This window comes from Ornithorhynchus anatinus, chromosome 5 (genome assembly GCF_004115215.2).
Source record: "Ornithorhynchus anatinus isolate Pmale09 chromosome 5, mOrnAna1.pri.v4, whole genome shotgun sequence".
NCBI lineage: Eukaryota > Metazoa > Chordata > Mammalia > Monotremata > Ornithorhynchidae > Ornithorhynchus > Ornithorhynchus anatinus.
In genome coordinates, this window is record NC_041732.1 from 69,779,999 (window position 1) to 69,807,334 (window position 27,336).

Here is a 27,336-nt window from a genome sequence, read left to right on the forward strand (position 1 = left end):
CAATAGTGAAATCTCCCATCTCATTTTGGAAAACAAGAAGCATTTAAGGCTTTCAGATGCAACTACCTTGCTCAGAGCGGCTGTCCTTCTGATTATAAAAATGGCAGGTAAGCAAATACCAAATTGCCAGATGAGTAGGAGTGGCATAACAGGCAGGTTATTAGATGTAGTAATTTGGTAGAGAAGAGTTCTTGGGAATCTGATTGTGATGTGTACTTTAGAAAAGCAATATTACCGAGTGTGGAATCCATTAGACATCTTTATTCACTGCAAGTTTGAAAGTCGGTGGTCCTTCGAATGTTGATTTTGGGTGGTTTGCAAATTGGTTGAAATTAACTGATCACTTGCATTTTCGCTATTGGCCTCATTTGGAGTTACTGAATTTAGTGATTCGACCAGATGAATAAGTTGAAAATGTTTGAGTTACCTCAAGTTTAAGAGGAAATGAAATCTTTAAATGTTATAAATTATTTATACTAATGTAATAATAATTGTGGTATTTAAGTGCTTACTATGTGCCAGGCACAGTACTAAATGCTGGGGCGGATACAAGCAAATGAGGTAGGACACAGTCCCTGTTCCAAACAGGGCTCAGCCTTAATGCCCATTTTACAGATGAGACCACTGAGGCCCAGAGAAGTGAAGTGACTTGCCCAAGTTCACACAGCAGATAAGTGGCGGAGCCTGGATTTGAACCCTGGTCCTTCTGAGGCCCAGGCCAGTGCTCTCTCCACTAGGCCTCCCTCTTGTACTTTCCCAGGCACTTAGTGGAGTGTTCTGCCCTCAGCAGGTGCTCAGTAAATACGATTGAATAGGCCATGCTGTTTCTCTAATGTCTGTCTCACCATCTAGGCCGTAAACTCGTTGTGGGCAGGGAGTGTGTTTGCTAATTCTTTTGGATTGTACTCTCCCAAGGGCTTAGTCTAAGTGCCCTGCACATAGTAAGGGTGCTCAATAAATACCATTGAGTGATTCGTTCCCCCCCCACCACCTTAGATGGTAAGTGCCGAACGCATAGCAACTCTATTGCATTGTACTCTTCATGCAGTAAGCAATAAGTAAATGCAATAAGTAAATACCATTGATAGGTAAGTTTTTTTGTAGATTCTAAAGGTCTTCAAGAGCCAATGGATGGCAGAAGTCTTCAGGGTTTAAATCATGTGCATTTGGTTTAGGTTGTGACTGTGAGGCTGGGGTCCAGCAGAAATGATATTTGATACTCCATACCACTGCTCTATCTTTTGCTTTTCTTGGAGGTCACCATGGGGTGATATGGAGAGTAGACAGTGGGGGCGGGGGGAGCAGATGTCTACTTTTCCATGGATTTAGCCTGGCGAGCTAATATGGATTACTGCAAAGAACCGGGATTGAATTAGAATCCTACTGTAGGGGAAAAGAGACATGGCTGTAAATCAGAGGACTTCACTGATGGCTCCAGAGATCAGTTCCACCATATGGGTCTGGAAATGACCTCTCTCGGATACAGACCTCATTATTTAAGAGTTAAATGCTGTGGCCTAGTGAGGACAACCATATAACTCGGGGTGGTCATGTAGGAGGGGAAAAATCCTGTCCTTACAGCCTTGCTTAAAAATAATAGTTTCTTTAAACTAAGGCAGAACACTTCGACACTTTGCATTTGCTAGCACTTAGGTATTTTTTCCCTTGCCTGTCTCCTATAAGATAGCCAGAGTGGTGGATACTAGGTAAATGTGTTTTAGCCATCCCGAGGAGCCTTAGAAAACACCATGCGCATACATAGGAAGGGTAGAAAAAAATAATTGGTGTGGGAAATCATGTAGCTTGATGCTTGAACTGCCGAACAGTTGCTTTTATAAAATTGGGAACTGCAGACTACAATTAACTGTCATTAATTTTGTTGAATAGAAATATGTTCCATTTACTGTACAATCAGGAGCCAGGCTTGAATGAGTTTAAATAGATGAAATCTAAATTATACTGACAGTCCATTAAACAGCAGCAGCAGAAACCCTTAAAGAAAATGGATTCACTATGATACCAGTTTATAATAAAATCATTTGCCAAATAAGAACTACAGCCCGGGCATCATGAATACTCCCGTGTATTTCAAGTGAACACTGCAAATTGGTTGAATCATTTATTGTAAAACCCAGGCTCTGGCGCATTGTTTTCTGACACAGAGCCAGCGGCGTTGCTTGAAATCTGCTCGGCGGGATATGACACTGAAAGATCAGACTAGCAATTTGTTGGTTGTCAGCCGTGTGGGGAGAGAGGGAACTTCGTACCACCATACCTGTCACTGGCGATCTTTTCCTCTCGGAAACTGCACTGAGCATTCCCAGTATTCTGCCTCTTTGGGTGTTTGTTTCTTTTATCCTGGATTATTCCAGCTGTGCCCCATCCACAGGCCTAAGTTAAAGGTCGGTAGGCAGTTCCATTATCTGCCCTTACTTAGGAAGATTTTTATAGCCCAGGCTTATTCACAGAAGGTTAGGATTCACTGAATAGAAAGAGAGTGATATTTTCTGGGCCAGTTAAAAGCCCTTCTTGTTTCATCAGGCAGGGCGCCTATCGTCACGTGAGTGTGTTGGATTGCGTGTCAACTGGAGGCGGGGATTGGCTAATTCGTTTTAGGGGGATTCTTATGTAGTGAGCTGCACATGGAGAAACCCTACAATACACTTCTAGTTATGACTTTGACCAGTTGCTGTTCCCTGGGTGACACTTTCCCTTCTGTCAAGTGGGCATAAAGTAGCCAGGCGCTCAGCAGTGGTCTGCCCAGGCCAAATAATAATAAAATTTATGGTAATTGTTAAGCGCTTACTATGTGCCAAGCACTGTTCTAAGTGCTGGGGTAGATACAAGTTAATCAGGTTGGACACAGCCCCTGTTCCACATGAGGCTTACACTCTTTATCCCCATTTTCCAAATGAGGTAACTGAGGCCCGGAGAAGTGCAGTGACTTGCCCAAGGTCACACAGCAGACGTATGGCGGAGCTGGGATTAGAACCCAGGTAGTTCTGTCTCCCAGGCCTGTGCTCTATCCACCAAGCCACGCTGCTTCTCATGAGGAGCTAGCATGTTTTCATAATTCAATTTTCAAAGGCCATAGTTCAGGTGAGACCCATAGCTACTCAGATCTTGATAAAGAGCTGAACAGGCTCTGAGACCCTATGAATTAGTCATATTTATTGAGCGCTCAGTGTGTGAAGAGCACTGTACTGTGTGCTTGGGAGATAAAGTTAATCAACAAAGCCAGCATTTTAGTTTCTGGAGAGGAAATTCTTCTCATTAGTGTCCAATTTTAAAGGGGTTAAGGATCTTATATAAGTGCTCAACATTAACTTAACCTTTAAAGAAAATATGATTGTTGCTTATCATCATGATTCATTCTGCCTTTAAGCTTTGGTGTGTGAGGACGTTTTCTAGCTCCCCAGAGTAAATAGGCACTGGGTTTACAGATTCATTCTTTCAGAGTTATGAAAAAAAAAATCTCATTGGAAGCATTTTTAAGTTGGATCTTGGATTGTCATGAATTCTGTGGAATACCATTAGGGAGACCTACCAGTTGACAATAATAATGATGATGGTATTTAAGCACTTAATATGTGCTAAGCACTGTTCTAAGCTGCTGGGATAGATACAGGGTAATCAGGTTGTCCCATGTGGGGCTCACAGACTCCATAGTTCACTTTCCTCTAATTTCATTTGTACTTTACCATGATGGAATTTGACAGGCAGCCAGTCAGTAGCTATCAGTTTGACGGAGCCAGAATATTTTTATTGCAAAATCAGAGCGAAGACTCTTGTGTTTTAGGCCATTGGTAGTTCTAGTAGCCTTTTTTGGCACGACTATATCTAGGATGGGTCTGTACTAGGGGAAATGATAGTAATCCAACTGAAGTAGAGCGAGTGAGCAGCTCAAAGAGGGAGGGTTCTCTTTGTAAAAACAGGAAAATTGAAAAACTTCCAGTGTCCAAAAGTGAATTACTCAATTGGCTGAGAACAAATAATCCCTTTTGAATTGGGTGGCAGCAAATTAAGTAGTGTTTTGTTTAACCAGACTCATTTCTCTAGGAACTACTTTATAGAAAGCAGTTTTTATTTTTCAGCAGTTTAACACTTTGGCTCTTAATGTTTCATTCTGATTCACGTTTCTCCTCACCCTCATGTTGAAATTGCAAGGGCAGAAGGGTTAAGTGGCTGTGGAGTGGTGAGGAGTTTAGGGACTGCCCCTTCCAAATAAATCTGAGCTAATTATTTATACTCACATATATATGTATTAATACATGCAGATGCCCATGCAATTCTACTATAATGTGGGTATATGGATTTTAGTAGAATATTACAGTAATTAGTAAATGTTTGTCCAGAAATGTGAGCCTGTTTGGATTGCACTTTCCAAGTGCTTAGTACAGTGCTCTGCACATAGTAAGCGCTCAATAAATGCAATTGAATGAATTCAGCCTGTTGAGGTATATTCAGACAGATACATGCTATTGGAAGAATGTTCCCTAATTCTGCTGTCCTGGTCTAGCCAAAGCACGTGGCAAAGACCTATGCTCTGGAAGAACTGTATGACACACATGCACACACTGTGTGAAACACGCCACCACCATCACAACTGATATTTTTAATGTTGCATTTTAACCTGTTCCTTTGCATTTGCACAACATTCATTGTGCCTTTCCTCCCCGACTTAAGTTGTGATGTCTCTGTGGCCAGGAATCCTGCCTGAATTGATTTCTTTGAATTTCTCTCCAACATGAATAAATAACATTAATTAACACTTGGTAGATGTTTGAAGTAGTGCTATAACAAGGGGATTTGGATGACTGTATGTGAAGAAGTCCATAATGTGTTACTCAAGGGAAAGTTAGGAATTTACAGGGGAAGATTCTGCTTCTTCAAATGCTGTCAGATCGTTTCTGACCCATAGCACCCCCATGGACACACCCTCTTCAGAATGTCCCATCATGTCCCATCTTCTGTCATATAGTCATTCTAGTATGTGTATCCAGTGGAGTTTTCTTGGTTTAGATACGGAAGTGGTTTATCATTACCTTCTTCCACGCAGTAAAAACTTGAGTCTCTGCCATTGTCTTTGATCAACATTTTGATCACTTCATCATCCGCCTTTGGCTCTCCCATGCTGCTGCTGCCCAGCTCAGACGAATCGACTTTGATGCTTTGGTTTAGGCCTTTCCATTATGGGTAAGCTTATTTGGCAGAGCTTTAAGCTTCATCAGTGTATGTAAACTCTTCTGCCGCGATGCAGCGTCAATTCATTGGGAGTTGGGAGATTTGTCCTGTCCATTATTGGTTCTTGAGTACACCAGAAGAGAGGAGATCCCTGCTGTCAGGCACTTACAATTGTGGAATTGATGCATCTTTCAGAACTGAGTGCTGAATAAATAATTGAATTAATCAAGGGTATTTAATGAGAGCCCACTATGTGCAGAGCACTGTATTTAGTGCTTGGGAGAGTACCACAGAATTAGCAAGCACACTTCCTGCCCATAACAAGCTTACAGTCTAGGGTGTACTATTTGAATATATAAACATGCTTGTAAAAATATTTAAGTGCTTACTATGTGCCAAACATTGTTCTAAGCCCTGGGGGAGATACAAGGTAATCAGATTGTCCCAAGTGGGGCTTACAGTCTTAATCCCCATTTTACAGATGAGGCAACCGAGGCACAGAGCATATGTCACTTGCCCAAGTCACACAGCTGACAAGTGGCAGAGCCAGGATTAGAACCCATGACCTCTGACTCCCAAGCTCATGTTCTTTCCACTGAGTCACACTGCTTTTCTATGTATGTATGTATCTATGTATCTATGAACAGATACATACATATTTATATATATACATGCATACAAGCATTTATGTCCATATATATACACACATATATATGGACATAAATGCTTGCACTGTTTCCCAGTGATAAAAACTGTCTGAGGCTTCAGGGTATGGTTTTCCCTGGAGAGGAAGTTGGGAATTTGCTCCATTTACATCGAACTGTTGACTTGAGGAACTATTGGAAGACACGCAAGGTCTTGTCAGTTTATCATTTTAGATCTGTTTTCACTTTTGGTGGCCTTTCTTCTCCAGCTTAGCAAATGGTATGCTGTTTGCAGATGGCAGAAAGCAGTGCTAGTTCTTCACCACAAAGCAGCGATGACTTGTGGCAGATGACTAAAGCCTTCCAACTTAGCATCAAAGTAGCTCTGTCCATGTTCCTGTTCCCCACTTTCAGTGTATTGTGGGATCCATTCCCAGAAGCAAGCATGTGGAGGATATAGCATCAAGCTAGCCTCAAGTTTCTTGGAGTGAATTTTGGGTCTGTGACTCATTGAGAAAAATAAAAAAAAAAGGTGACAGTATTAAGAAAAGAAATGAGTTGCCATGTGTGATGGAGGATACTGGACGGGCATAGATTTTAATGACTTCAACTCATTGTTCTGGCCCATTACATGTATTCAGATTTCAGCTTTTAAAAATATATACTTGCCCTGCAGCAACCGTTCCGCTCTCTCTGGTAAATATGCATTTTGGTATGGGTAATTTTGAAAATGTACATTGTGTACCTAATGGATTGCATCGACTCCACTCAACTCCTTCAGAGCCTCTGAACCTCACCAGTACGAAACCTTCTTTCGACTTCCTTTTATTGGTTAAAAAGTGGTTTAGAGTTTGAGGATCATTGACCCAACAGACTGTAACCACTCATGAATCAAGCTGCAGCATACTTGCTCTCAAGTTGAACTAAAATTCTGGCAGATTGTTTGGCTCCAAAAATTCCCGGGCATGTGGAGCAAATGAGTTTTTAATAGTGGTCTTGGCTAGATAACTTCCTCGTCCTCCCCTCTTCCCCTCTCAAAATAAGCCTCTCTTCTGCCATGTGCAAACATTCATACCCAGTTATTTTAGTAAATAACTGTTAGGCTAACTAATCAGGGGGAAAATATATCTTCTAGAAGTGTTCAGCATTAACTTGAATGACCTAACCCTTTTTTGAAGAGTCATCAAGAGGAATAATTAAAAATTAGCTTACTGCCTTGAGACTTGCATACTGAGTTCCATTTTAGATTTATCCTTCTAAAGGAAAACTGCAATCTCCTAATTTTAAGGGTTTAGAATGGAAAAAAAGATGGAATACAATGCCCAGCTGTAATTTTCTTGCCTTTTATCTTATAAATGAGTTACAGAAGCCAGGTCAGAACAGGGCATTCTTTCCATTCCTGTCATCAAGAGAAGACAAACTTGAAAGATGGTGATAAAACTATAAAGCCAGACGGCCTTGATTTTAATCCCTCTGCGTTTTATGACTCGTTCTCTAAAATAAGCAGTAGATTTCATCATTTAAGAAAAATATTGCTCTGAGCTCATCTGACTTTATCAAAACCCTGTCATGAGGTGATTAACTGCACAAGTACTGATGGGGGAAGAAGCTGCTTGATAAAGTAACCCATTTTACAAATAATAGTGTTGTGTGGAAGAATTTGACATATGGCTTTACGGGTTGTGGATTAGTAAAGTTGCCATGGTGACTACAAACACTCAGCAGGAAGTGACTTTTTGTTCAGTAACAAGGTATTAACATTGAAGTAAATTGATTTCCCCCAACCTTTCTCCCAATCCTGAGCCCAAGTTATCACTCTCCTCTCTTTCTCAACACCAACCCCCTCCCGCCCCGTGTGAGGCAGGCTAGACCCCACCCGTTGGCATCAAATATTTTGTGTGCCATCGCTCCACAGCTCACTACCTCTGAGACACATCTCTCAAGCAATTGGATTTGCATGACTACCCTCAATTTACCAGCGCACTCCTTCCCTGTAACTCCCCCCCTCCCAAAGTTACATTTCTCTGTTAAAAAGTAATCATTTTTCCTGTCTACCATGTTACAACTGGAAAAAGGGAAACCAAGCTTGTTAAAAAGCAGCAGAAGCTCATTTGTCAATCCTGAATTTCTGTTGGGTTTCACTTAAGAAGGCACCGCCAGAAAAGGCACGCGTCTTAATTCTAAGTAGAAGAGTTGTATGAGGGGGATGTTGAAAGTAAATTGCTATATATCCAGAAGTCTTATAGACACCCTTAAAATCTCTAGATTGTAAGCTCATTGTGGGCAGGGGCCATGTCTGCCCACTCTGTTGTATTGAACTCTCCCAAGCACTTAGTAAATCAATCATATTTATTGAGCACTTACTGTGCGTAGAACACTGTACTGAGTGCTTGGGAAAGTGCAGTATAAGAGTTGGTAGACTGCTTCTGCAGTTAAGTGCTCTGCACATAGTAAGCACTCAGTAAATACCATTGATATTGATGGTAAACGACTCGGGCAGGCAATCCAGAAACAGTCACAAAGATGGTAACCTAATTTTTGCCGTGGATTTTGGTTAAGTAATTAGTGTCCTGATCTGCTTGGTTGAGGGATAAATGCCTTTTCAATATATACTAAGATGAAGCTCCAGGTCTGTATCCCATGCCGGGTCTCTTTCCCCCCTCACCTCCTCCCAGAAAAAAAAAAGCACTTGGTGTTGATTAAATGAGTCTAGCCTGCTTGAGCGTTTTGGAGCAGAAAGAATCATTTGGGATGGGAGAGCAAGTCACAGCCCATTCTGCCCTAGGCAGCAAACATTTTCTAAGTTGTTCCTTTTCATCTAGGATTAGGTGAAGGGAGTCAGGTCTAAATGATAAAAAGAAATCCATAGTGGGAGGCCAAAAGCAGTAGTATATAAGAGGTATTTTCATTTTCCTTCTGGATGGGTCTTTGGGTATGAACAAGAAGTGTTTGGCTGTTGAACAAAAACTTTTCTATAATATGGGCCTTATTTGGCTAAAGTCTTTTTCAAGGGGATACAATGACTCCATCAGCTCAATCTTCTGTTCAGCTTTTCTGTAAGCCTCTTTGGGCCATTACCTTCAGGCACCTGTACTGTATTGCTCAGTTGTGTTGAAAATTTAAAGTAGTTGCTACTTTCTTCTTGGTCCTTGTTTTTTTGTTTGGGGTTTTTTTGGGGTTTTTTTTTTCACATCTGTGTGATAATATTAATGATGGTATTTGTTAAGCGCTTACTGTGTGCGAAGCACTTTTCTAAGCCCTAGGGCAGATACAAGGTAATCAAGTTGTCCCATGTGGGGCTCAGAGTCTTAATCCCCATTTTACAGATGAGGCACCTGGGGCACAGAGAAGTTAAAGTGACTTGCCCAAAGTCACACAGCTGACAAGTGGCAGAGTAAGAATTAGAACCCATGATCTCTGACTCCCAAACCTGTGCTTTTTCCACTGAGCCACGCTGCTTCTCAGATGATGAGAGAGACCTTTTTGTAGAGTTGAGCACCTGAGTTATTCAGAGTTGCACCTGTTTGGAAACTTAATGAAGGAAGATGAAAGAACCGAGATGAGTGTGGTTTATTTGGGTAACTGGAGTTATAAATCTGAGCATATATGAAAAGGGCACAACGACTATCCATGAAAGATTTGACTGACTCGAGAGACAATTCTGCTTTTCAGTAAATAGTTCATAGATGTACTCATTTCTAAACTTTCTCGTTAAGGAGCAGCTGTACTTGTATTTTAATATAGTCATTTTTTTCCTTTCAGCCATCGTTTTTATCAAGATCCCTGCCAGTTTGTTCATAACACGTTGGACCTTGCTTTTGAGCAACCTCTTAGAGTCCAGTTGTTGAAAGCAACAAAAATAATTATCCAACCTCTGCCATGTCAAATGTAATTTGAGTGCTCCCTCCTTCCCTGAGGAAAATCTAATTTAGTTTCCTGCATTCTATCTATGATTGGTTTCCTTGGTTTTCCTTACTATTAGAAGAGAAAATGTGTTTGGGTGAGGTTTTAATAGCAAGTTAACCACAAGAGATTAGGTTTGTTTCCTGTCTGGTTCTGGTTTAGGTCACAAGGTTGTGACCTGGTCATTGCACCAGTCACATTCAATCCAGCCCTGTTTGCATTTTTCATTGGTTTCTTTTAGAAATGTCTATTGAAATTAGAATCACATGTTTCAAAGTCAGTATTTTTTTTCTTGTTGGGGAGGCTGGCGAGCCTGGTGGCTCAAAACCAGTGAGTGAGACAATCTGGACTAAGGCCCTGGCTGTTTGACAATTTGGGTGACCGAAATGTGATTTGATCTTGATCAAGTCACTTCCTCTTTGTTTCATGTTTCAAGTGGGAATAATTATGGCTGTTCTCTATTCATTGGGGATGGGGGGGTGTTTATTGTATTTGTGATGGAATTCTCTGGAAAGTGCATAAAAATCTTCAGAGAAGAAATGAAAAAACAGCAGCAAAAAATCATAATGTGTGGTTGATACTTTACCCTATTCAGACTGTTAGAATGGGTTTCTTACTAATTTTATGTTACTTTAACCAGAAGGTGCATTTGTTATGGTTTCTGCTTTATAGACAGGCTTTGAAGGGCCATATTTTGGTTCTTTTGCTAAGGGTAAATGCCATTGTTTTAAAATCTCTTTTTCTTTTAAAGACTGTGTGTATATCGAGAGTCGGAGACCAAACACCCCGTATTTCATCTGTAGCATTCAAGACTTCAAACTGGTAAGCATTGTTTTCTATATTCCAACCCCTGTATTTTTTCCTCCTCTGAGTAAATCTGCCCTCAACCACTGAGATGCGGTGGCTTTAGTCATCCTTGATATGCTTACTAGTCCTGGTAGGGATTGCCAGTTATTTGGGGGGTGGAATACTTTGAGGTTCGACATTTGATGAATCGATTTCTTTCCTCCAGATAACCTATCAGTGGTCCTCAATCTTCCCTCCCTTCCCCCTCGGCATTTCTGGCTTTTGATTAAATTTCAGAAACTCCTTTGTTCTTTCTTTTACCATACTTTTCCATACTCTTCCTCCTGAGTCTCAGCCGCTATCTTAAGACTGCTCTGAAGTGAGTTCAGGGGTTTGATAAGCTCTTGATGGTTAAAAGCTCAGGAAGACGGTTTGCTTTTGAGGACTTGAAGGAATCCTGAGTTTTCTTTAATCTTGTTTTGGTTGGCCTGAAAGGACCAATTTGGGTTCAGAAAACATTTTCCAGAAGAGCATGGCTGGGCTGCCAAGTTGTCCCTCTGCCTTTTTAAAAAAAAAAATGGTATTTTTTAAGCGCTTACTATGTGCCAGGCACTGGTCGAAGCGCTGGAATAGATACATGTAATCAAGTGGGACATCCATGTCCTACATGAGACTCACAGTCTTAATCCCCATTTAACAGATGAGGTAACTGAGGCCCAGAGAAGTGAAATGACTCACTCCAGGTCACACAGCAGACAAGTGGCAGAGCTGGAATCAGAACACAGCTCCTGATTCCCAGACCTGTGCTCTATCCACTAGGCCATGGTTAGTTTTTAATGGTATTTATTAAGCGATAAGCACCCTACGTAGCACAAGCACTTCCTCTCATCACAGTTTTGAAGGATAACTGGCTAGCCTGCAGGCACAGTTTGCACTTGGAGGGAGACCATTCTAGAGAACTGGCAGGGGAGGTTCCTTTCACCTCTGGGTGCCTCTTGATCTGAGTGACAAGGAGGAGTGATCTTTTTCCTTTGGCATTTTGCATTGCAAGTAAAAATAATTCCAAGCCCCCTGATTGTACCCTGCCACTGTAAATCGTATGCCAGCCATCCACCTTTCGGTCCCAGAGGTGCCCTTTACCATTCGAACCAACTCTGCACCCACTATAACCTTTTTCCCCTCTGGTTAATTTTGTATGGCTGCGATGCAGTAGAATATGTTCTTTCCTTTCCTTTGTCACACCAACTGCTTTTCTATTCAATATTTATGTCTGTAGGAGTTCCTTTGTTTCTAAAGGTCTTCATTATTTACAATATCTTTCTTTCCAAGTAATTTTTCACACATAGCGCTGACATCTCCGAATTGGAGCAGTTACCTGTTTTTCTTGAACGATTTTCCTGTGGCCATTGCTACTATTGTTTCCCTGCTCACTTTGTGTGGTTTGTGATCTTTACCGGGTACTGTATCAGGGCAGAACAGAATCTACGTGGTTAAAATAAAATTGCAAATATGTCCATTTATCTGCTAGCTTCTAATAATGCTTAAATCCCCATTTGTACTATTTTTGCACATTAGCAGGTGCCTTCATGTTTGAACGGAGTCTCTCGGAATGCTGAATTATAATGTGATAGTTGCCATTCTGGGCAGAAGTTCCCGCTGAGTTACAGTAATTGCTCAGGGTATTAACAGCAATAAAAGCTGAAGCTTCTGTTGTCAGTATTGGTCTAGTACAACACATTAAAGCTGTCTGCAAAAACAATGTGGGAAGCAGAGTGCAATATGTTTTGCTACCTTTTTGAAAAAAAATCCTCTGTTATTTCTTATGTTTTTGTTTGAAGTTCTATATTCAGCACACACTTGAGATGCGGTGTTATGGCAGCGGTGAGGCTCTTTTCTCATTTTGGAAGAAATGTACCGTACTGATCATCTGTATTCCTATTTTTGTCTGCAGCTCTTGAGAGAATGGAAATTACCAAAATTTACAGACCTGCCCCTCCTCCCACTCCCACCTTCCCCCCCCCCCCCCTGAAAAAAAGGATAAGGTACGGTGTGAGTGGAATGGAGTAAAGAAGAGGGGGCTACCACCACCTAAAAATTTACTGGTTGGTCTTCATTGTTCCATTATTGGAGAGAGTATTTGAGCTCCCTTCCCTCATATCCTCTGTCTCACTCCCTCCTCCCTCTGCCCCTTCTCTACCTCCCTTTCTCAGGTTTCAGAAAGCAGTTGCAGTTTAGTTTTGCCAACAGCAAAATGTGTCAAGTAGAGCGAGGTAAAAAAAAAAACAAAAACCCAACAGCTTTGAAATGTCACTGACTAATTAAGTGCATTATAGTCTTAGTTATCATAATGCAAAAGTGGGTTTGGAGGCACAGCTGTGAATATTCTTTTCCCAATTAGTATAAACATTTTACCTTGCTGGTTGGGATACACCCACTTTCTGGCTGAGGATTAGCATTGTTGGAGTCTGTTTTGAAACCAGGAAGAGGACTTTGAATAGTGTGCATATGAACCCAGGAAACAATGTTAAACATAATGGCTGTGCTGTGAACTAACAAAAGCCAGGAAATGAGAGTAAAGCATGATATGCCATCTGTCACTAGTTACGTCTTGCAGCACATAAGAACGATTCATCGAGCTTAGCTACCTTTTAGCTACCTTTTCCGTGCAGGGCTGCCTGGGAAGGGATAGTTGCCTTAAGCCCCGGAATAGCAGCTTCCACGATCGGGAAGTAGAGACTCATATTCTGCCTGTAGACTGTAAGCTCCTTGTGGGCAGGGAACGGGTCTCTCAATTCTTTTTAGCGTCCTTTCCAAAGCGCTTAGGACAGTGCTCTTTGCACTGTAAGCACTCAATGAATACGATTGATCGATTGCCTGGGACTCAGTCTTTCGGTTGTCTTTTTCCATTAAATAGAATGAGTTTAAGTGGGTGAGTGTAGGTGGGAGCAGCATTGGATGAGATATTAAAATCAGACTCAATGTTGAGCTGCATTCAGAAATCTCCCCTGCTCATTTTATCTTGATTGTTGGACTGCTTCTGTGGTTCAGTCTTTCACTCTATTTGTGCTGGTGGTCACTGGGGCTTTTCAGAGTAAGAGGCTATATTATCTTGAATTTGAATTATGCAGCCGTAATTATTTTACTATCTCTATCCCCTGCCTCTGGTTTGGGACAATGGGGTACTGTGGCACACCTACCAAGTTGTTGTGGTGGCCGAATGATGCCTTGGTGCACGTGATGTGATTCCTATGTGACCAGAAGACCTAGTAACTTTTCAGGTGGTGCACTATTAACCCAACTATTAGAGGTCTACTCCCGTGATTATGGCTAGGAAACTCTGTTATGTACAGTAGAATCCTCACACATGCCCAGTAGTGCATCCATTGTGTTCACTACAATTCCCAGCAGTCACCACACATTGTGCTGCCCACTTGATAAACTCAGGGTTTTCCTACGCAAGCTTGGATTCCTAAGGCTGGGTATGGACTATGCACTTGTCAGTTTTGGCTCTGGAATGGTCATTGTGCAGGATGTTGCTTTTTCTTTCCCTCCTCCTCTCCCCTTTTGAAAGTCCAGTTGAGAGAGGACCTGATCTCAGAAGACAGTTGTATTTTAATGGCGGAGAGGGAAGAACAGCCTCGTAAAGAACAGCCCCGTAATGGATTACGGGCAATTTTAGCTTGATTTCAAAGGGAGCTGGAGTTTTGAGTGTAACAGAAGGAAGGAGGAGTAGTAATAATTATAATATTTATCTAGTTCTTTGCTTGTGTGCTCAGGACCATAGTGAGTACCAGGAAAGAATTCACTGGTGAGGATTAGAAATGGTCTCTGGCCCGCAATGGATTCACAGTCTTAGAGTAAAAAGGGAGAAGGGACTGACAACAGACCTTTCAAGATGAAACACTAAACTCACTAAAGCAATATAAAAGAGAAGGACAAGAATAAATTAGAAACACAGAAACAAGAAGAAAGCAGTAGGTTACTGAGGCCAGAGGAACAGGAGGAGCAACATGGCCTAGTGGATAGAGCCCGAGCCTGGGAATCAGAAGGACCTGTGTTCTAGTCCCAGCTCTGCCACTTGTCTGCTTTTTGACTTTGGCCAAGTCACTTAACCTCTGTGTGCCTTAGTTACCTCATTTATAAAGAGGGGATTACGACGGAGAGCTCCGTGAGGGACACGTGGACATGTGTCCAACCTAATTACCTTTTATCCACCCTACAGCTTAGAACAGTGCTTGGCACCTAGTAAACTAGATTAACAAATTCCATTTAAAAAAAACAACTTTCGAGCATCTTGTCATCAGAATCCGACAGCCACAACCCCAGTCCAGTAACTGCCATAGCAACAGCTTTTCAACATTTTGTATTTTGGTGAGGCATTCTGCTGCTGTGGCTTCTTGTCCTTCCCCTCCACGATAATGCAATGAAATCAGAAGGGAAGGAAGCAAAGGGTGGTAAAATAGTGCATGGGGGGAAGAAGCTGGAATGGCTTAGATCTGGGGATGAAGTTGGTAGTGAGGCTCCATGTGGTGACTTTGGTTTGTCACATTTATTCTCTGCCTGTGTTTCAGTAGGTAGGATTAATCCTTTATAACTAGAGGCCTAGGAAAGAAAATATGTAGAATCATACCCTGAATCTAAATGTTCCACCTGTAGGCCAGTGTTATGATTTAACTGATATTTCTTTTATGAGGAAAAACGTTAACTGACCTCGGGGGGGCTGGAAAAGGTTAAGAGGAAAGATTGTGGGTCATTTAAAATTCAACCCTTTACTCTGTTTTATGGTATTTAAGTACTTACTCTGTGTCAAACACTGTTCTAAGCATAGGTACAGGTTAATTAGATTAGACACAATCCCTGTCCCACATGGAGCTCACAGTCTAAGAAGGAGGGAGAACAGCCTTTGAGTCCCCATTTTACAGTTGAGGAAACTGAGGAAGTTGTGACTTGCCCAAGGTCCCTTAGCAAGCAGTTAGCAGAACCTTTGGCAGAGCTGAGACTAGAATCCAGGTCCTCTGACTCCCAGGCCCATGTTCTTTCCTCTAGGTTACATTGTTTCTCATTAAACAAAGTCTTGATTCTTCAAATTGTGTCCTGTCTTTCATTTACTTCCTGGAGTGAGACTCAGCACCAAGTCTAATCATTAGTCAATTCAATACTCCTGATCTTTAAGAAAGCCCATGTAGTCACCTTCCCTTGGAAGTGCTCTTTAGGATCCATTGGACTCTGCTATCAGGTGACGTGCTCCTCCTTTTCCAGCTTCCCCATGATGATTGTGGTGTTTGGTAGTAGAATGTGTTTAATTAATTCAGTCATTCAATTGTATTTATTGAGCACTTACTGTGTGCAGAGCACTGTACTAAGCCCTTGGAAAGTACAGTTGGGCAACAGAGAGGGATTCCCTACCCAATGGAAAATGCCCACAAGTGAGGAGCAGTAATGATTGTTGTGTGTAATTGGTTCACTCACCAATGGCTTCAGGTCACCTTAGCTCCTGGTCCAGACTTCTTACAAACTGTATCCATTATTACCTGCTATACTACCTCCCCCAGTGTATTGGAAGGGAGCTTAACTTTTCTTTCAAGATCCCAGGGTTGCATTCTGAGCAAGAATCAGTTCTCCTAGGAGGAGGTGTAATTGTAAAAGAATGCTGTATACTCTTTATTTCAACTGGAGTGGTCTGATATCACTCATGACCAGTACTTTCCTGAGAGATGGCAATTAGAGAATGTCTTTGAGTTCCTGCCAGGGCCCAAATAGACACCATTAGATATCTCCCCTCAAGAGCACTCCAAAAGGACCAAAAAACCTGCCAAGAAGCATTTCACCGTCTGTGCTAAAAAGGAGATTTCTCCCTTGCTTCCAAACAGACGATGGAATTATACATTTATTGTAATACAAACACGGAAGGACCAAATGTAGTGCATTTTGGCCATTTGAAAAGGCCCCATGCTCTGAAAGAGTTAGTTGTGAAGAGTCATGGCAATAACAGAAGGAATTTTTTGTGACCCCTGGGACCTATTGCTCCATTCCTAGGAGACTTTTTCCATTAGAGAAATGCTTGAGGTGGCAGCCAAATTCCTAACTGTCCCCCAAGGAATTGAATGAAGTCCCCCCACCCCCAGTCCAGACACAGGAGGTGAAATGTGATTCTCCTGTTTCGGAACTGTGTAACTGCATCATCACCACTTGTTTCTTTCTGGAAAAATGTGAGGCCCATTTGCCGTCATTTGAGGTGAATGCTTTTGATTTTTAGTGGATAGTTAATATATGAAAGCAAGGAAGGTATCTGTCCTTAAAATCAAAACTAGGATGGACATGGAGTATAGGGATAATTCTGTGGAAAGCTTGGTCATGATTTCAGCTGGATAATGTAGTGCCTAAATATGCAAGGCACTTCAAGACAGAGGTAAAGCTTTCTTATCCTGGAGAATGAATCACTTTTAATTCATTCATTCAATAGTATTTATTGAGCACTTAGTATGTGCAGAGCACTGTCCTAAGTGCTTGGACTGTACAATTTGGCAACAGATAGAGACAATCCCTTCCCAATGACAGGCTCACATGAATCTCTCCCTTTTACGGTGAACCTCTCTTTTACCTTGTCCAAGTACCACGAGGAGCCAAGAGGTAGCCCATGGTCAGACTCCTTGCCTGGGACCACATTTCAGTAATTTAAAAACCTTAACTGTCTCGTCACACTCTCCAGTCAGGGTTGCTGTTGTCCCTCTTTTCTGACATAGAGGGTCCACAGTAGCAGGACAACAGGATGCCTCCAACTTTCCTAGCTGTAACTGCCCTACCTCTCGATTCTCCAAACTGTCCTTTTCAGAGATAGGCAGCCTTCTCGTAGGGAAAAACCATTTTATAGATGAATATAGTCCAACAAAATATGGGCTAAAATTCTACCTCCTGACCCCCACCAGTTTCCCTCTTGAAACATAAGCCAAAGGGAATCAATCAGTGGTATTTATTGAGCTCTATCTGTGCAGAGCACTGTACTAAGCACGTGGGAGGGTATAATGCAACAGAATTAGCAGATGCTTTCCCTGCCCATAATGACCAAACATGCATCCGATGTGTAATTTTTTATTTCATTTTAAAATGAAAGCACTAAATGGGCAGTTTTAATCTTCCTGTTTGGTTCATTGTGCAATTTTTTTTTGCATAATAATCGTAACAGGTTGGGTCCATGTGGCACCTGGAAGGCTGTCACCCGAAGTATTCTTCAGCCTATGGCTCTTCCTATCTTAGTATAATAGTGTTTTACTTTTTACCATCCTCACTTAAGGCAGCAAACTTTCCGCCTCCCCCTTCAATCATAAGTCATTAGCCTTGGGATTTGGTATATTTGGGTGTTTGTTACGGGTCTTATACTCACTCTTTCAGTTGAAATTGAGGACTTAAAGGTGTGATTGGTACTGCTTTCCAGTAGGAAAATGTTCTTTATTTCTGGGCTCATAATACAGTTTTAAAATGATATTCCTTTGAATTCCTTCAAAGGCTGCATTGCCGCTAGTTTGGCTTTTCCTATCAGGAACCAGAAAACCTCACTGCTCCAGATGGGAATGAGAAGAAGGTGAATTTCTAGGATTAGACGGGATCCTTATTACCAGTTTGTCCAGTGAAAGAGAATTCCCTGGCCTAGTAGAAATTTGAGGCCACAGTATTTGAAGTAATCAGTGTTATCCTGTAGTGGTGCAGTAAGATAGGGGAAGGCCTTAAATCAGCAGGTTCACAATAAACCAGACTAGAATTGGGAAATTCCTTTTTAACATGTAAATCTGAGGGTTGCTTTTAATTTCAGATAATCCTTCAGGAAGTGGAGGTGGGCCTGAACTTCTTCAGCATGACATTTTGTTAATCATAGTCAATGGGGTGAAGTGGGGAACAGTGGATTTTGTTTTTCTGTGTTGTCCTTGTGTAGAGAAAGTATTTCCTTAAGCATGAGGCCTCCCCTCTGGTATAGTGTAAAATTCTTATTGAGACAGAAATATCAGCCCTGAATTTGAAGGGTGATTAACCACTCAATCAGTGAGTGCTATTTGAGTGCTTCCTGTGCAAAGCACTGTTCTAGGCACTCAGAAGAGTAAAATATAACAGAGTTCCCAGCCCACTAGGTTAGTCGAGAGGAGGAGAAAGGTATTCCTATAAATAAATTTAATTGCAGAAATGTACTTAAGTGCTATAAGGCTGAGAGAGGGGTGAATAAAGGATGCAAATTGTAGCACAAGGGAGATGCATAAAGAAGTGGAGGAAGAGGAAATGAGAGCCTGGTCAGGAAAGGCCTCTTGGAGGAAATATGTTTTTAATAAGGCTTTGAAGGTGGGGAGCATGAACATCTATTGGATATGGAGAGGGAAGGAGTTCCATGGCAGAAGCAGGATGTAGTCAAGGGGTCAGGGATGAGATAGATGAGTTTGAGGTGAAGTGAGTAGGCCAGCATTGGAGGAGCAAAGTGTGGGGGCTAGGTTGAAGGAAATTAGGGAGGCAAGATAGGGGACAAGGTGATTGAGTGCTTGAAAGCCTCTAGTAAGGTGTTTCTGTTTGATGTGGAAGTGGATGGGCAACCACCGGAGGTTCTTGAGAAATGGGAAACAAGTACTGAATGGCTTTTTAGAAAAATGATCCGGGCAGCAGAGTGAATAATTATAATTATGGTATTTAAGTGCTTATTATGTGCTAAGGACAGTTCTAAGCACTGATGTCTGGACTGAAGTGGGAAGGGATAGGAATCAGGTAGGTCAGCAAGGAGGCTGATGCAGTAATCAAGGTGGGATTGATATGTGCTTGGATTAATGTGGTAGTAGTTTGGATAGAGAGGAAAGGGTGGATTTTAGCGATGTTGTGAAGGTTGAAGCGACAGGATTTGCTGACAGATTGAGCATATGGGTTGAATGAGAGAGAGGAGTTGAGAATAACACCAAGTTTGTGGACTTGTGAGACAGGAGGAGATGGTGCTGTCTACAGTGATAGGAAAGTCATGGGGGAAGACAGGATTTCAGTGGGAATAGGAGGAGTTCAGTTTGACATGTTAAATTTGAGGTGTCTATAGGATATCCAAGTAGAGCTGTCCTGAAGGCAGGAAGAAATATGGAACTGAAAGGAGGAGAAAAATCAGGGCTAGAGAGGTAAATTTGGGAGTTATCTGCATAGTGATGATAGTTGAAGCCTTGGGAGAGAATGAGTTCTCCAAGGGGAGTGGGTATAGATGGAGAATAGAAGGGGATCCAGAACTGAGCCATGAGCGACTCTTTTATAGTTAGGGGCTGGGGGGCAGAGGAGGAGCCCGCGAAAGAGACTGAGAAGGAGCTGCCAGAGAGATAGGAGGAGAACCAGGAGAGGACAGTGTCAGTGAAGCCAAGGTTAGATAATGTTTCCAGGTTAAGGGAGTGGCCAACAGTATCAAATACATTTGAGAGGTCTTGGAGGATAGAGGCCATTGGATTTGGCAAGAAGATTGGGTGTTGAGTTAAAGAGAAATACTGTTAGAGTGTAAAAGATTTATTGTGTCTCCTAATAATAATGATGACATTTGTTAAGTGCTTACTATGTGTCAAGCACTGTTCTAAGCGCTGAATGATATGGTGATCATTCTGGTACCCAGTCTCTCGCCCAAAGGTTTTGAGACTAGAGAGATTTTCCCAAACAGCTTTGAATAGTGACTCATTTTTCTTAATTTAACTGATTTGCAGTAGTAATTCCTTAGGTCCCAAGAAAAAAAATGCACAATCACGTTTTACATTTCTTTCAAATATTTGGAAGAAAATGTTCATTTCCCAAACCCTGTTCCTGTACCTGAGGTTTGTCAAAAGCAGTGGGCTCCTATGAATAGAATTCCTTATTTCTGAGGCAGTTCTGCCCTAGCCACTTCTTGATGAATTCTGAGAGTGGCTTTGGTGGGGCCTCAGCACCCGTTTCATTTAGGCTTGCTCAGTAGGATTGGAAACTGATCTGGAGAATTGCATGGCATGTATACTTCATTCAAAGTTGTCTCAAGAGCCCAGCGCACAAGGCACTGTCCTCCAGGAGAATTACCCAGAAAGGCCTTCGCAAGTAAAGTGGGAGGAATGCGTATACACCACCAGGTTTGTATATTTTAAAAGCTGTTCTGTTCATGACTTCAGACTCTTCCAAGGGTGTGGAGGTGATCGCCTTTTTCTCTTTTTTAAAGAAAATTCACAGGTATTTCTTTCCTTAATTGTTTGAATTAATGTGCCATTTTAGCATTATCTGTCAATACCACTTTGTGGGTGTGTTTATAAAGTAAATTAAACATTTGGTAGTCATTATAAATAATTCAATTCTACTTTTTTAGTTTCCTGGTGATTTTCTTTTAACACTTTCTATATACTGTCCAGTCAGCCTGGGATTTTTTTAGAGGACATCTTCAAACTCTTTCTCAGAGAGCATTTTGGAAGTATAAAGGCCAGTAAAGGATGCTGTCTAAGATCAGAAGCTGCCTTCTGCCCATCTTCCCTGCATTGAAGGCTCACTCACAGTGCCTCTTTTGAAAAGAGAGCCAGTAGGTGCTTTGAGTACCAGTTCTGTTCTTCAGAGACTCAGCACTCTCTAGAAGTTTAGCACCTACCAAAGCAACTTTGGATACGATCCCTTAACAGTGGGCATTAGGTGCAATCAAGATTCACTGCAACAAGTATGTCTCATCTTTATCATTTTGAAATGATCCCAGGCTATGGGAAAGGAGCCGAGGAGTTAAGATTCCCAAACTTTCCAGCCTCAACACTTTGTTCAGGATGCACCTGAGAAATGAGAGAAAAGGCAGAGAATATTTGGTCTGTTGTTCTCTTGAGATCATTATTTTGCCTAGCGTGCATTTCCTTGTCTTGTGCTTTCCGAAATGTCTTGCCACCAGAAACTGCTACCCTGGAAATAGATCACTGTGTTTATATTAAAAAAAAAAAATTCTGCAATTTTCTCTTAATGGAGGTAGGCCACCGGTGCTTGGCTGTGATATGACGTTTCCTCTGAAAACTCCGTTACTTAAGAGGAAAGACACTGCTGTCCTTTGAGTGGCAGCTGGAAGTGTTGAACTAGGGAAGAGTGAATTGTGCCGTCTATTTAAATCTACATTTTGAGCCTTACTCTTTAATGCTGAAAAAAGGTATGTCTTGGAAAAGCATACAAGTTACTCCCAAAGGTTTTGGCTACCTGGGAGGCGTGGAAGGTGATCTGCGAAAGGATTCTCGAAGAGATCTAATTGTTCTCTCCTGAATGCCCCAAACGAGCAGGGGAAAAGGGGCGTTGGGCACGTTAACTTAAAACTCTTTTCTCTTTTAGGTCCACAACTCCCAGACCTGTTGCAGATCTCCAACTCCTGCTCTGTGTGACCCCCCAGCATGCTCTCTGCCGGTGGCATCACAGCCACCACAGCACCTTACTGAAGCCGGGAGAGGGCCTGTAGGGGTAAGGAGAATCCCGTTTTTAAAAGCTCTCTCGATATTTTATATCCCACAGGGTATAAAATAGGAACATTACCTCCCCCCAAAATACCCTTTTGAAAAACTGCTGTAGCGTATGTGGTTTTAAAGGAGTAAAATGGACCTGCATAAGAGGAAGAAAAATACGGGACTTACCTTACCCCTCTAGGATAGTTCCAGACTCTAGTGGGTTTTGGTGGTGGGGTGTGATGGGATCAGCAGAGAGCATGCTGGGCTGCTGCAAGGAGCAGGAGCTGACAATCGGCAGCGAGTTTGGATGTTGCCCACAAATGGGGAGAAACGGGGGTAAGTTTGAGGCCAAGTGTGGTGTGGAGGGTGCCTTTCTCCAGACACTTGACTCTAAACTGAGCTGGGTGACCTGCTGTCAGTTCACTTCTGCAGGGCTTTCAGGTGCCACTCAGAAGGATCCACTAGTTGATTTGTTGTGTCAGAGTTTTGGTGTCCAAAAATGCTCAGGTAGGCCTGTTTCAGATGCCCCGTTTCTAAACAATCAGGAGTACCGTGCCCTATGACCAGTGATTTCAGTCTACTCTGGTGGAACCGGGGGGATGCGTGTGAGATGGAACGGGATGAAATGGACATTATCATTATGTGTTAACAGCTGTAAAGCCAAGTGGCATCAGCCACCCTCGGAGCACAGATGTCTGGTATTGATTCTTTGTAAAGTGTTCTTCTGTGGAGTAGATCTTTTTTTGTAAAAGTGTTGAAGTGCCAATTTTCTTTGCTTCTAGTTCCTTCAGGAAAGAGTTGAGTGTAAGGATCCATGAGAAGGGGGTAGGGGGAGGGCAGGGCCATAGAACCATTTTAAAATGATTGATTTTCCTCTTTAAAGTATTATATGTTTGAGGGATTTGAAAGGGGAAAGAGCAGTCTGGAGCGTATTTTCCCTCCTGTCTGGGTGGCTATTAGCAAGATTATTATTAGTGTAGTATTTAAGTGTTTGGCATGTGTGTCGAGCACCGTTCTAAGCGCTGGGGTAGATACATGCTAATCAGGTCGGTCACAGTGCCTGTCCTACATGGGGTTCACAGCCTGGGTGGGCTTGGGTCTTGGGAAATCAGAATGTAAAGAAGATCAGAAATTATTTTAGCGGAGCTTAGCTGATGAAACCCGTGCAGAGCAGGGTCCAAAGGACAGGGGTCACATGAAACCTCTGATTCTCAAAGTCCATGGCCCCTCAAAATGGAGAATAAAGCCCAGAGGGAAGAACCTTAGCAGATGGTAGTTTTTGTTCCCTGTAGAGAGACATTTCTGAGGGTGCGAATGATCCAAACCCCAATGCCTGATTGTTGCTTCCCGAAAGCAAAGCCTTAGCCCTTGTCAACCAATCTGCTGTGTGCTTTAGAGATCCTGACGTTTTCATCCTTTGGCCTGTTGGTTTTTTTTCTTCCTTTTCCTTCCAATTCCGTGAATTTGTATCCCATTCAGCAGCTAGTTCATTTATATTTTATTGCATTTTCCACGTTGCTCATTAACTAGGATTTGCCTGAACTGATTGTAAATTTCACCCCTTGCATTGATTTTTGGCCAACTTCTTGCGTTGGCATTAATGTCGTGTGACCAGCAACCTGAAATTGATTCCCAATATTTCTCTGTTAGCAGCAAAATACTCTGTTTACTGGAGATTTAAATGTGAAGATGATTGGTAGTCCTCTCACAAACCATCTCAAATGTGTTTGAAAGAGATTCTATAGGAAGGCCATAAATCTTCCAGCAGTCAACACAATGCAGCATAAAGGTAACTTTATTGATTGTTCTTTAAAGACGCCAAGGGCTGCCAAAACCATTTTAGCTTGATCTGAACCGGATCCAGTTGGCAAGGCCCCCTCCGTGTGCTGAGATCTAATAAATTCCACAGGCACACAGATCTAATACAGTGTAATGATAGAGCTGCTGGGGAAAAAAATTGATTACGGGGTTTGAGACAATATCATTAACATTTCTTGCTCTAATACACCAGATGTCTTCACTAATAGACTATTTTTGTTCATTTAGTTTTTATAGGATTTCATTGATTGCATCATAATTTAAGTTTCTCAGTGTCACCTTCAGGTACAGATTTGTTTTGTGTGCCGGCACTAATGGTAAGCACTTAGTACAGTGCAAGCGCTTACACACAGTGTTCTGCACATAGTAAGCGCTCAATAAATACTATTGAATAATGGTGGCCTCAACTCAAAACTTCTACAGTTCATGCAAATTTAACTTTGGCATTCATTCTGTAAATGTCCATATTAGGCAGCCTTTCCGTCCATTAAATGTAATGTCGTTCAACAAAGAACCTGGGTAGTTGAGGGGAAAAGAGGCAGGCGGAAGGAATAAAGGAGGGTGAAAGGCCGAGCAAGTATTCCTTGAATCCCCCCTAGATTGGACAGCGATTTTTTTTTGTTTGTTTCCAGCTGCCTACAGTTCCAGGTTGTTTAAATACAAATTACATGGCAGTGTCACAGAAGTTCCCTCCAAAGCAGAAGATGTGCAGCCCTTTAAAACAGGCTTAAAACGAACATTTATTTTCTTGGTAATGGAATGTGCCGCGGAGCCACAGAATCTAGTTCACTTTCGTTGCACCTGTGCTTCTCTTCATTAGGAGAACAAGATGCCCTTGTGTTTGAGTTGGATTACTTACGTTTCCCATATTTTATCCAGCGCTTGCTGTATGCTTAAGGCTGCAACTAAGTGATTCATCACACAATAAGAATGTCAAACAGTGCTGCAGTGCTTGGCTCGCTCTATTGTATTTCAGTAGTGATTTTCTTAGCATGAGTTTTTTTGGATTGGTATGTCATGCTGAAGTGAAAGTCCAAGCAAAAGCCACATTCTGGGGTCAGTGCCATAGGCTTTATTCATCTCTGTTGAATGGCTCACACGGCTATGTCGACTTCAAACAACCTGCCTTCTTGGGGCAGGGAAGAATGGATTAATTTTTTTTAAGGGTGCTTTTGAAGACAAATTGTGCCTCCTTAGCTTTTCGGGGGTGCAGCAGCTAAACACAAATGATTTAAAGACTATAATGCATCCAACCGTGGGCCCTGGTGGAATGCTGGACTACTTATTCATCCTGTCCAGAGAGTGGCTTAGGTCCGAGTTGAGACCTGTTGGGCTTTTTTGTTTTGTTTTTATTTTGGAAACTGGAACTCCTGGTCAAATTAGAGGAGCAGCGTAACCTAATGAAAAAAGTCTGGGAGTCGGTAGGACATGGGTTCTAACCCCAGCTCTGCCACGTATCTGCTGTGTGACCTTTGGCAAATCACTTCACTTCTCTTTGTTACCTCATCTGTAAAATGGGGATTGTGGCTGTGAACCCCACATGGGACATGGACTGGGTCCAACTTGACTATCTTCTATCTACCCCAGCACTTACTACAGTTTTTGGCACAGAGTAAGCACTTAACAAATACCATTAAAAAAAAAAAGGCAGATGCTAGAGACTCGACGGGCAGAGGCCCATATCAGATCTCCTCCCGAAACCAAGACTTCCTGTGCTTTTGACTGGTAATGCTGGGGATGGTGTTTCATATATTTCCTGTTAATGTGCTAGGCGTGACTTTAGCGTGGCATCATTATTCTTTTCTAACTGCTCTTTCACGTATCCCAGTCTAAACCTTGCTTACCCACGGATAACTGTGGGGTTTAAACAAATGAGGTCTCCTAGGATCTCCTAGATTTATTTCCTGGACCAGGAAATGAGTCCTATGGTAAAAGGGTTTCGCCATAAAATACCTAATGATATATCTGTGTATATTTAAGCAAGCCTCAAAAAACTTGTCTTTGAAAGATGAGACGGCACATAACCTGCCTGCAGAGCTTTGTGACAAATGTCGTGGATCACTCCACTTACAGTGTTGCCCGATTGGATAATTTTCCCTACCTGCATTCCTCGTGGCATTGATGCTGGGAGCTTCCAGTGGGAGGGCTACGTGGTTTAGTGGGTAGAGCACGGACCTGGGAGTCACAAGGAACTGGGTTCTAATCCCAGACCTGCCATGTGTCTGCTGTGTGATTTTGGATAAGTCATTTCACTCCTCTATGCCTCAGCTCCCTCATTTGTAAAATGGGGATAAGTGCGTAAGCCCCATGTGGGACAGGGACTGTGTCCAACCTGATTAACGTGTATCTGCCTCAGTGCTTAAAACAGTGCTTACCACATAGTAAGCGCTTAACAAGTGCCATTATAATCATTATTATTGTTATTATCTCACTCAATTTAAACCAAGGTGTCTTCAGGCAAGGGGCAGGAGAGAAGCTTTTCTGCATCCCAACTCTTGACTCTGTAAGAGAGGGGTCCTCCTTGGGGTCCTCCTGAAGGTGGGAATCTCCTTGGATTAACTGATTTCCCTGAAGTCTCAAACAACAGGTGGAGGATGAGTTGCTCCTGCCCCTCCCTTTTGAAGTCTTATTTTCTGACTCACTGAAAGAATGAAGGATGTGACTCAAATACCTAATCCTCAGTCTCTCACCCAAATGGAGGGAGACAAACCCTCTCCTTCCCATTCACTCAGTGATTTGGATAATGTGATTTTATAAAGTTGGGGCAGAAGACCCAGATTTGCAGACTTCTTCCTGGAATTTGGGGCAGGTTTAAGCTGGACCATGTGTCCAACCCTGGGGAAATAAAGCCCTGACTAGTGCTGTAAACCTCCAAAGGGAAGGAACAATGCTTATTTATAAAGTCTTGGTATTTTCCAAGATGGCAACTACTGTGCTATAAGGTGTCCATCACCCAGGAACTTTGTACAGATTTTTTTTTCCATTAAAGAACCTGGTCTGACTAGTTTTTAATTTTCTCTGTGGTTAGTTTTCTGGGAAGGAACTGGATACAAATCTCTGTCTCTAAGGAAATACCACATTTTTTTAATCTTACTGTGAGTGCCTCAAAATATCACAGAGAGCTGGTATTACCTTTCCAAGAATCTCTAAGGAGAGGCTCCCCAATGGAGATGCTTCCTTCACGTCTGGCTGTTGTAATGTGATGATTCATTATATCGAAGCCTGAAGAATAATCAGAAGGAAGAAAAAAATGGGAATGAATCAGATCGTTGTTCAACTGCAAAGTAATAGTTAATGACACATTGCTGGAATTGAATTCTTCATCTGGCTGCATAGTCAACTCCGAAAAATTCTTGAAGATTCCTTCCTAGATTTGATGGGTGGGGGCATGCCCACTAGGGAGCACATTAAAATCGGAATCCAGTTCCATATAAATTTTTTCACTTGTCACTCTTGTTTTCATACTTTCTCTTTCTGTAGTAGTTAATTATCAGATACATTGGCCGCAAGGGCTGCCTTACCATCGCATCCATCTGCTCTTTTTTACATAAAGGGACAGTGCAGAAATCTGATTGTTTTTACAGCCCTGT

The 27,336-nt window shown here is 42.1% G+C and overlaps 1 protein-coding gene across 7 annotated transcripts in view; it reads left to right on the plus strand.

The window, feature by feature from the left end:
- The window catches only part of RERE (arginine-glutamic acid dipeptide repeats), a 517,539-nt gene that overhangs the window by 203,296 nt on the left and 286,907 nt on the right, over positions 1-27,336 (plus strand). For 6 of the 7 annotated variants that reach the window (XM_029066878.1, XM_029066882.1, XM_029066881.1 and 3 more), the window contains exons 3-4: positions 10,483-10,553; positions 21,819-21,944. In XM_029066878.1, the coding sequence (XP_028922711.1) occupies positions 10,483-10,553; positions 21,819-21,944 (197 nt within the window). The remainder of the gene's footprint in view (positions 1-10,482; positions 10,554-21,818; positions 21,945-27,336) is intronic. The other variant, XM_029066885.1, reaches the window with a different exon arrangement.